Below are 11,391 nucleotides of genomic sequence, written 5' to 3' on the forward strand. Positions count from 1 at the left end.
ATTTGGAGTGGGGGTGGTTATGCTTTTGGTGCTCTAGACTTTGAAGGAACAGTGCTGTGTAGACTTTTGAGTAGTGTTTTTCTGTGACATACTTACAGCTTCCTACGTATGACTTCATCCGGTTACATTGTATTTGATACTGGATTTTATTCGAATAAACATATTGTTTTGTAAAAGAAATGATGAGACAATTGAGTCAATGATTACTCGGAGCAAACTCTCGTGTGCAAAACAAAAATGTATGTAATAATCACTCAGCAAATTCTCGTGTCAAAAATAAGGGTACAAATACTAATCATAGATACAGATATGGATATAAATAGGATTCAGTAACGAAAATATATGTCCGCATCTGACAAACTCGGATATAGATATCACTGAATGGGGGGAAACAAATATTGATACATATAGATACGACACAAATAATGAGTTCAAATATGCAATACAAAAATTGTCTAAATAAAATAGAATTTTTCAGATCAACATCCGATAATGTATTTGACACTAAAAAACCTTGGACGACCGAAATTTGTGCACACCCCTAATGAAAGCCTGCAAGAAAAATGTTTGAAATCTCCAACATCAGCAGCTTAGATGAGAAACAAAAAACATTATAATACATTCTAAACAAGGTCTGTAACATTCACTAAAAAGAGAACAAATGGCAAGCAAAGTAAACAACGTTCCAAAGTTAGGTACAGTTATTCTCCAATGAGGTCTACCCAAAATGGCTAAATTGGCGATCAAGCAGCAGGAGGGCAAGATTCAGCATCTTGAGAGGTATCGACATCCGTAGGAGGCATAAACTGCCACATTGGGAATCCTGGGTAGCCGATGACTGGCATCATAAGCTTGTGGCTGGTGGGGTGGGAATCCTGGGTAGCCGATGACTGGCATCATAAGCTTGTGGCTGGTGGCAGGAGATGATGCCCCCTTAGGTTGGGCAGCAAAGGCGGCGGGGATCACAGATGGAGGAGGCAAGAAGCTTGGACGAGAGTTCATGAACTTGATTTGTTGCTCGAGGTTCTCCTTCTCTGCCTTCAGCTTTTGCTTCTCATCACGAAGCTCATTCTTCTCCGCCTAAATGAGGAACAAGTAAAGAATCAGGCAATGGAATTCTTAAACGTATGCCTGAGTCATGGAATCATATAAATAGAACTATCTGATGCAAGTTAATTTACAAGTAGCTAAAGAAGTGAATATATCAGTGAATAGAGCATGAAGAAGAGTTGGAAGGTAAGGTCAGAAAGCTAAGTGAGGATAACTAGTTCATGCCAAATTTTTGGGTTTGGTTGTGTTAATCCTTTTTCTTTGCTTCTGTTGAGATAAGAAACCATGGAAATGGTTCAAAGTTCATCAAATTAAAAAAAAAAAAAATCCTTATACAACGAATGCCTTCTAAATAACTCAAAATGTTGCACAAATATATGGACACCTACAAAACATCAAGCCTTAAGTCGTGCATCAATGCTTTAACTCTTGCAAAAATGACTTAATGACAAACTAATCTGAAAATAATTTGGGAACAAATCTATCTTATACAATATAAATTTTATAACTTTAAAGCTTCGACAAAACTATATACAAAATCATGTACCACACAGAAAGAATTACATCGGTTACAAAAGTAAATGCCATCATAAATAACATATTTCATGGATAGGAGAAGATACAACACAATTCAAAGGGATGTAGATGTGGACACTCATTATGCACACATAATAATAAACATATACTATACCACATATTATTCATAAGCATGTTATTATGAAAAAGAAACTAGCTCACGATGTTGTATCTTGATTCTTTGAAATGAATTACATGAGACATGTACATATCTTACAATAGGAAAGACCTAGGTGTGGTCAACTAACTTATTGGGCCCATCCACATATTGTGAACTAATGATCGTACATGACATTCAACATCTAGTGATTTTCATCACCGCCAAACTAACAGAGATAGTGATATAAACTGCCATACAAAAATTCTAGAGCATTAATTAAAATCCCAGAGATAAAAGGAAACAATATTTGAACAGGAATACCAAGCTTAATTTGCTAACATATAAATGAAAGAGCAGGAAAAAAATAAAAAGAATAAATCGTAAGAAACATTGAAAGTCATTTCTGACCTTTAATTCTTTGATTTTCTCTTGAAGGTTGTCATTTGAATCTTTCAGCTTCTGTGCTTCGCTACGCAGCTCAATCACCGTGCGAGCAGCATCACTCAGAATAGCTGCTTTGTCCATTTTAGGCTTCTTCCCAGGCTCCAAAATGGAACTCAACTCCAGAAACCTTTAAAATCAAGCCAACTCAAAGTTCACAATTATTAATTATACTACTTGAGAAAAGGCATAACCTTTAATAAAAAACTGTTGAAGATTAGCAGGTATGTATGAATAAACAGAATTAACAGGCAGGCATACTTGTCATTCAATCTATCTCTTCTCATTTTCTCCCTACAAGCTTTGGATCCAGGTTCATTGCTGGTTATTGCCCTTGTGCTGCTACCCATAAATGCTTTGCAGTCACAAACGATAGTAACTATCATATATTCAGTTACCAAAAAATTAAGCAGCAAGAGGCAAACCGTTTTCGAGAGCCTGATTCTTTGAGACCATCAGAGTCCACAAATGAGCTATCAATTTCCACACTGACAGAGGTAAGACAGACATTACAGGAAGAAAAAAGGAAAAAAGAAAAACAACACTTGGAAGGTAGAGCTATAGGAAATTAAAAAGTGAAAAAATATGAACAATATATATGCACACAAACATATGTATTTATGACTAAATACAGAAATGCTAGTCTTGACACAGAGTTACACGGGGTACAAGAACATATGATACACAAGTAGAACTAATGTATCATGTGAGTACGGGTATGATGCTGTGCTATTGACATGTGTTCATTTTCTCTGGCGTACCTCGGACTTGATGACTAAACAGTTTTGCTACCTAGGGTCCAACATCCTTGCCGAAGCAACGAGCTAATATTAGACCTAAAGAATCGTGAAAGGTAGAGGTAGCTTCAGTTGAGGAAATGCAGAAGAGCTTGTTGATATCATTCACGCATGTGCTTGAACACCATTAAGTACATGGCTAGAGGCAGTGACAGAATTATAGTTACTGGATCAACGAGCGCTAGAGATAGACCTAAGGTATCACAAATTTTAGAAAGTACATAACATTTAACAGAGAGGATGATGGGAGCTTTCTTCTGCTTAACAATAAACTGTACTAAAGTACTAATGAAGCACATTACATCTGCACAGTGATGGTACAATGTATACAGATGGCAAGTTATCATGGCACTTTATGCATAAAGTTGAACAGAACAGAATCGACCAGTTCTTACATAAAGAAAGTCTTAATCGCTAAAGTTCATAAGAAAGAGAAACCATATCTGCTACATATATAATACTTGGACATCCCTATACACAATGAGTAGTTTTGAAATATCAAAAAAATTATAACAAATCCGTGCAGTACAAATATGTATTTGGGTCTAAGAAGCTAAAAGTCCAATGTAAACATCAATGAGTTTATAGTTCTAATTTGATCTATTGGTGAATTTGGTATTATTTAATTTACTAAGCAAACGTTATTTTGCAATAAATTGCTAGTCAAAAACCCAATAGCTTAACATTTTGGGTAGAGTGATTCTTGATGTGGTATCAGAGAGCACACCAGCTTTCAGGAGGTACTAGATTCAAACCTCACCATATATTTATTCGTTCCCATATGTTTTTCTTTCCATATGGCCCACAAAGTCCCATGTAAGGGTAAATATTAAAAATCAAAAATAAAGTGATTCTTGACGGATTTATGGATCTGTCTTCTATTATAATGACCATTGAGTGCATGTTGTAGATGAAGAATGTTAAGTTGTTAACTCATACAAAAATTCTTTTGTTACAGGTATATACAAGAAATGTCAAAATGCAAGATTTCCAGGACTTGTCAGTTGTCACATGAATCATACACTCAACAAACAATCGCACTTGACACAACAAATTCTAGAAAAGTGCATGCACGACCAGGTCAGAGTATCTTGGAAAAAAAAAATGTGATTTCGAATATTCTCATCGTATCATGCTCACGAGAAAGGATTCAACTCCCAGAGCACCAAAACTCTACACTTAGTTCACACACCCTTTGCTTGAAAACAAAGTTTATATGGTCATATAAGTACATGCGAGTACTGCTTGGACCAGTCAAGCCATCATTTTTGCTATTTAAGAGATTGAAGATGATGTAGGTCATGGAATCAAATCAGGACGGTTAAAGTGGAGGAGTGCTTCTAAACTACTATGTGATTGTAGAATAACTCTAAATTAAAAGGAAAATTACAGAAGGCGGCGATAAGACACATGATGCTTCATGGAACAAAATGTTGGGAAATAAAAAACAACATATGCAAAATTGTAGTAGAAATGAGTTGTTATGTTGGACGAATGGATACACACTAATAGGCATGATCAGAAATGAGGGCACTCTAGGAAGGTAGAGGTTGCTTCCACTGAAGATAAAATGAAAGAGAACAATTTGAGGGTTTGCTTGTGTGCAACAGAGGCCATCAAATGCACCGAACAAGAAGTGATAATTAACGGGGAAAGGAGGATTAGAGATAGCATAAGAGGACTTGGTCGGAAGCAATTAAGAGGGATATGATAACGACATAGCCCTTAACAAACTCAATTTAAAATAGGATTCACGTAGCCGACCCCAAATATTTGGGATAAAGGCTAATCGCCGTTGTTGTTGACTTCAAGTTTTCAATAGTTAATAGGCAAATTCGATAGCAAACAAGATCGAAAAATTTTCAGTTCTCTATTTTCTGTGTAAGTTAATCCTAATAACTCAAGCAACATATCACTTTAAAAAAATTTAGAAGTACACAAGTTTTATTAAGCGAACTAGTATTCATTTTGCTCTACATCCTACTCTCACTCATTCATCACCATTAATCAACTAATTAGTTTTCTATTTCACAATTAGCTGTCAAATTCTAGTCTTTCACAAGTTAAGCAACAAAATCAAAGCAAAACAAACACTACCCATTAACAAATACACTATAACTAAGGGGGGAAAGCGGAAAAAAAAACAAGAAATTGGCACCTGGCATTGGAGGAACTATTGAATCCCTGAGAATCCCAGTAGAAATCTCCGGCCGAGACCGGCAACTCGTCGATCAGAGGGCATTCCAATAGCCAATTAGGGTTTTCGAACGAAGCCATAAATTCGCGGAATAATTCGCCACGATGAACCCAAAACAAAAACAAAAAGTCGAGCCTTTCTCTCTTTCGGCCGAAAGCCGAAGGCATCAGAGGCTCTGAATTCCTCCTCCCGATTCTGCTGTCGTGAAATCAGGTGGAGAGTCCAAACAGACAACATGGATGGAGTCCTATGGTTTGCTGACACGTCATCAGGCGGGGTTGGGTGGGTTTTGGGGATTTCGTGGCTCGTGTCTTTTGTGATGACCGGATAAGGTAGTGTGTGGTGTTTAATAAGATATTGATATATTTTTTTTTTCCTTACGAAAGATGCGGATGATGACGTGCTGAGCTTGCTGACGCTGGAATATATTAATGATATTTTATGTTGATGGTGACGTGAGCAGTGAGCCTAGAGGACTAATAAGGGGACGCAAACGGATCGGGTCGGGCGGGTTTTTACAATGTCAATAACACGATCCGTACTACAACCTGATTCCAGTAATGTATGGCTCGGAATGGTCTGAAAGAAGCGTGTGTGTAGATCCCCCGTTGGATTCAGTATTATACCCGACAAATCACAGGTTTGGAGGCCTAAAGAAAAAAATTGACCACGATTTGGGCCCAATAGGTGATTGTTTGTTTCATCTTAAAAATTCGATTTGGGCCCAATAAGTGATTGTTTGTTTCATCTTAAAAATTGGAAACTATTAGGAAAAGCTCTGACATGTTCATCCTAGAAAGAGTTTTCCTACCCCACCCACCCACACCCACACACACACACATACATATGTATTTCTTTGATTCCACCAAAAAACTGGAAACTGAGTCCCAAAAATAGCCAATTTTTGCTTAAAAATCAGAAGCGTTATTTTTGAGTTTTGAGCTCAGAAATTGACAGAAAAATTGGGGAACTGGAGTCCCTAAACGGTACATTGTTGCTTAAAAATTCAAAAACCCTATTTTTGAGTTTTGAGCTCACAAATGAGAGGGTTATGTTTTTATTTTTCGGAATTGGCTGCAAAGTGGGGCCCGGATAATAAGAAACCTATGAGAGCCTCGCTATTAATTGATGCTAGAAAAAGAACGACATCCACCGTAGAAAATATGAACTTATGGAAATGATGATGAACAAATGCCAGAGAATAAATACTCTTTTGCATACCCCACCAAAACTTGTAGTACTCAACGCACATCCAAAAACTATACAGCCCTTCAAAAAGGAACCTACATTCGAATTCCCCATTAATCATAGCATTATTCACATGACTTGCAGAATCGGTGAACAATAACACTTTTTCATGAAGAATAAATACACTGCAATTGACACAATCGGACACAGAATTTCAACCTACTTCAAAAATGTAAACCAATAATCAGGAAAAAAAACTTGCTCCGACTCTTTTCAAGCTACTACAAAAGTCTCATAGTTATTTTAACAATTATAACCACTACCCACCATAGCTCAACATTTCATCTTTAAATAAAACTTACTCAGTTTGTAATCAAGATAAGGACCAACAAGGCAAATCTCAAAATTTCAGTAACAGCATAAAAAACTAGAGCACCAAGTCATTGACACACATGCTAGGAGGGAGATCAAGCCTCAGTGACAGGATACTCAAAAACCACATCTTTGCCAGTAAGCTTCCTGTAAACTGCTGTGAAGGTCTCCAGCTTGTACTCGGTGTTGTTTCTCTCCTTCGGATCCAAGAAGATCTGCAATCGAGGAGGTCATGATGAGAAGCAATCTCAAAGCTTTTAATATATGTATTGTGAAGAATAAAGAATCCAAATGCAGGCTCAAGGATGCACAAGCTCAAGAAGAATGATGAAGGTAGAAAGAAATATGGAACCTCGTGACATCTGATGGAGCTTGACCATCAGTTTTTTAACCTTTTCTTAAAATTGATTTTACATATTTTCTCCAAATGATGCTGATGAGAATTAACCACATCAGGGTTTGAATATGTACGGAGGCTACTAAATTCACCCGTCGAGAGAAATGATAGGCTTATAGTGAATGGGGCAAAGAGAAATGGAGCTTTTTGTCAGAAGCAATTAAAAAAGAATTTAATAATAGTTAACTTAAGGGAGGAAATACTCCATAATAGAACTAAATGAAAGAATAAAATTCATGTAGCCAGCCTAAAGTTTGGAATAAAGGATTTGTTGTTGTACAATGTTGATGATGTTGATGAGTATTGATTAATTCTTCATTTTAATTTGTATACTTTAATGGAACAAAAGACTTCTTTAAGAAGATTAAGCATGAGAAAGAGGAGAGGGGTCAGGACTACCAGTTATAATGCCACTCTAATTCTTTAACTTGATGATCTACTCAGTTTTCATATGCAAATAGAGGTCTAGGCTCTAAACGATGAAATAAATTATAGAACTTCCAACATGATTGGCTAGTAACATCTGAAGAGAAAGCTTGTAGACTACTGTTTAATAAAATACAATAACATCATTGGCAAAATATATCCACCACAGAGTATCTAACACGTTCATATAGCTTAGTTTCACAGTTTGGTACAATGAAACTCTGTTTCTTAGGATAATTGAGAACAAGCCATTTGTAAAGACACATTCAATATATACATAGCACATGGCAGAATTTCCAAAAAAAATCAATAAGATGGAATAAGAAATGGCAATAAAAATAAGGGCAACAAAAGAAATATTTTTCCTTACCTTAATAATTTTGGCACCATCAATTCGGTATCGGACGCGTTTCCCGACAATCTCTGCAGGATAGACTACATCTTCCAGTACTCCTTCGTGCACGGCTGTTAGAGTGCGACTGCGAGGACGCACAACAGCTGAGCCTTTCTTTGGTGGTCTCAGAATCCTTCTAGTGGCAACCAATATCACATCCTAGAAGGCAGTGTCTCGTTAGCGTAACTAGAAGGATTACAAAAATATTTATCATGTGAACTATATTTTAAGGCAACCCATGTCAGGCTTTTGTGTATTTCTAGATTATATTACCTTTCCGCTGAACTTCTTCTCCAGCTCGCGAACAAGCCTAACATGAATTTTCCTGTAGGCCTTCCTAAGCCGGTATGGGACATGGATAACAACAGCTTTTTTGTTTCCCGCTATATCATATTGACTGCAAAATTGATGGGAAAGAACAAGATGTCATACAACATATCTAAAACTGGTTTCCAGAAGAGAATAATATAAATAAAGAATAGATTTTGAGGGGGAATAAACATCTTCAAGCTACTTAATCTTGTACTCAAACAAGAAAATTCACATAAGATTTTAAGGCAGAATCGAAAATTTAATAATTGCCCTTACACAGCAGTGTTGATGTACAGATCCTTTAAGTCGCTTTTAAGCTCCTGATTGGTGTTTTCCAGATCAAAAAAGGCCTGCAAGGACAGAAATTCATAAGCCATCTCATAAAAGAAGAAAGAAAAGACTACAAGGTTCTCCAAGAAAGTAAATTGAGAAAGAAAAGGGGCGGAAACCTGTGCAACTGAATCCTCAAACTCAGTAGGCTCAACTTCCTTGTCCTTTTGAATTTTCCTCCTTGCCGTAAACATTTTTTTTATACCACAGCTCACCTATGGTAAAATTGATGATTGAGGAAAACAAAAGGCAAATGTCATTTCTGTAAAATGATGCTTGAACAGATGTGGATGTGTAATAAAACGTGATGCTTAGCATGATCTCTTATCATCTTGACATCTTAAAATGCAGTAAAATGTTATTATATTTTCTCTCAATTTCTTGAACATAAATAGTCATTCTAATTGAACGCTTCTTCTAGTTTCAGACAGCCAAAGCTCACTAAGTACAATAGCATATTAGCAGTGCTTAAATAATTTACGGGAACAAAATATGCATGTTACAGTCCGTTTGCATTAATCGCGACTTCTGAATCTTTTTAATTATTTACTCGGTCATATAGTTATTAATTCATAATTCAACCTTTCATAACAAACAGATTATAAGTTGAAACTTTAAACCACAAAGTGACTTAATGTTTGTCCTTTCTTCTTATTCTTTCTATTGGGGTTATACCGATTGTCATATACTAAGGTTAGAACTTAATGAGGGTTCACATAAATTTGGGTTTCCTCCCTTTCACAGCTAGCTTAGAATTTACTAATGGTGATGTCTCTGACACAAATATAACAGTAAATCTCAATGTAAAAGCCTAAGAAACATTACCCAACATAGCAAATTCTAACCTAAGAGAGAACTGAGAAACGTAAACTAGAAAATTCGAGATCTTTTTTTTTTTAATATAAACCATTTTCTCGAATAACTCGCGCTATTTCTAGCTCAATAGAGACCCAAACATCACAACAAAAGGGTTTTAATCACGGAATGCTCGTAATCTCGACAAAAGTTATCAATTTTCTATATTTGGGTACATCTAATTTCAAATAAAATAACGTAGAAAACTGTGATCTTTTTAGGTTCGCAAATATACTTCATCTCGGATCAAGATAGGATTTTTAAAGAAATTGAAGAAGAAAACGAGAAGAATTACCTTAGATCGGCCGAGGAGTTCGAATGTCGCCGAGAAAAACCCTAGACCAGAGGAACCCTAGATGGCAAGAGAGCGTGGGTTTAAATGGCGTATTGACCAATAATCAACGGTCCAGATCGAGCATATGATTATTGAAACAGATCTTCTCCGTTGATTATCGGATCGGGTGGCCCTAGGTTTAGTACAGCTACCCATAAAAACCTTGTGAAGAGTTTGGATTTTGATTTGAAGCCGATTCGGGCCAACAACTTGAGTTGGGCCTTTCAGTGCATAAGGACTTTAGTTTTTGGATTTAAAAAAAATGATAAAAGATATAAAGGACCGTGGAGCCGAGGCTACTGGTGATAAACCATATCCATATTTGACGAAATATCCGTAACCGTATCCGTTACGATACGGATATCGTCACTCAAATCTATAATCGATAGGATATGTGTATCCAAAATATCCGAATACATATTAGTCATATTCTTACGATAGTTTCAATTCTTATAAATGTATCCAAAATATCGGAATGCAAATTAGTCATACTCTTGCGATACTTTCAATCCTTAGATTATGGATTTGTGTTTAATTTTGATGGTCAAGATGTTTAATCTTAGCTTTTCAGTTATGATGAACATATTAACAATCTCATTTTGTATCACATGAACTATGTTCTTCTCTAGTTTTCTCATATCCGTTTTGTTTTAGCATGCATATCCTCTTATATATCCGCATCTATATCCGTAACCGTATCCGATTTTAGCGGATATGAATATGAATTTTCCTTACCGATATATATCTGTATACGTATCCGTATCCGAGATGGGTAAGCAAGCGGATATGGATATGATAAGCATCATATCCGAACCGTATGGGGACCGAATGCACCCCCTAGCCTAGGCTCAGAGCTCTGTCGTGAAAATTACGACTCTGCATGTAAAAAAACAGAAAGTATGCAAAAAGATCCCAAAAAAAACAAAATTTGTGCATGCGACCGCATCTTCAAAAGGAGGCATACATTAGCTTTGTGATTTTATAAAAAGAAAAAGAAAAAAAATAGTGTCAACTGATTTATGTCTAAATCTGAATTATTCCCCAATAAGATAAAAAAAATATACATCTATCTTTTGTCATACATTAGGGGAAATGACACGTTTTAGCAAAATTATCATAGCAATGAAATTCAATGCTCTACCCATGTATGTCAACAATTATGAGAAAGGCAACAGCATTAGTAGTTTATTGTTCATAATCAGTACAATTACATACAACTCCACAATCTCTTCAAGAGCTTCTTTTTAGCACTAAAATAGAAAAAGGCTATCTCACCTTCAGCTAGCAAAACTGCACATGCGCTCAACTAGAATCTACCGACCCCCAATCGCCCACATACATCCAAATACGTGTTCTAACTTTATGTAAAGAAATTGGACATAATGGTCCCAAATCTTTAATAAGGGAAAAAAAATGTGCAACGCTAGTAGGCACACCTCAACCACTCCCATTAACTAACAACAGTAAGCACAGGGGGGTAAAAAAAAATATTTAACGCGCTACATTTCATGTTGCGAAAAATAGCATCCGCAACCACCAGCTCCGGTAAATAATGTCGAATTGAATTAAAAGCTGCACAGACGGTGCACCGCTTTATTTTTTCTGCAGCAGACAATTTGAGG

General features: G+C 36.3%; 2 protein-coding genes across 3 annotated transcripts; both read right to left on the reverse strand.

Annotated features, from left to right (window-relative positions):
• On the reverse strand, positions 546–5,315 carry LOC109844601 (transcription factor ILR3-like). 2 transcript variants are annotated; one of them, XM_020413706.1, is made up of 6 exons: positions 5,123–5,314; positions 2,593–2,655; positions 2,429–2,506; positions 2,135–2,297; positions 876–1,080; positions 546–823 (listed from the first exon to the last, which is right to left on the reverse strand). In XM_020413706.1, exons 1-6 carry the CDS (start codon positions 5,239–5,241, stop codon positions 744–746), a joined length of 708 nt encoding a protein of 235 aa, XP_020269295.1. In that variant the 5' UTR covers positions 5,242–5,314; the 3' UTR covers positions 546–743. The 2 variants fall into 2 exon arrangements, with proteins under 2 accessions (XP_020269295.1, XP_020269294.1); XM_020413705.1 differs by having other exon boundaries at positions 548–861; positions 914–1,080; positions 5,123–5,315.
• LOC109844987 (40S ribosomal protein S7) lies at positions 6,552–9,837 on the reverse strand. Its single transcript, XM_020414171.1, has 6 exons — positions 9,731–9,837; positions 8,700–8,795; positions 8,527–8,600; positions 8,212–8,335; positions 7,915–8,097; positions 6,552–6,936 (listed from the first exon to the last, which is right to left on the reverse strand). Exons 2-6 carry the CDS (start codon positions 8,772–8,774, stop codon positions 6,817–6,819), a joined length of 576 nt encoding a protein of 191 aa, XP_020269760.1. The 5' UTR covers positions 8,775–8,795; positions 9,731–9,837; the 3' UTR covers positions 6,552–6,816.

Source organism: Asparagus officinalis, chromosome 6, assembly GCF_001876935.1.
Source record: "Asparagus officinalis chromosome 6, Aspof.V1, whole genome shotgun sequence".
NCBI lineage: Eukaryota > Viridiplantae > Streptophyta > Magnoliopsida > Asparagales > Asparagaceae > Asparagus > Asparagus officinalis.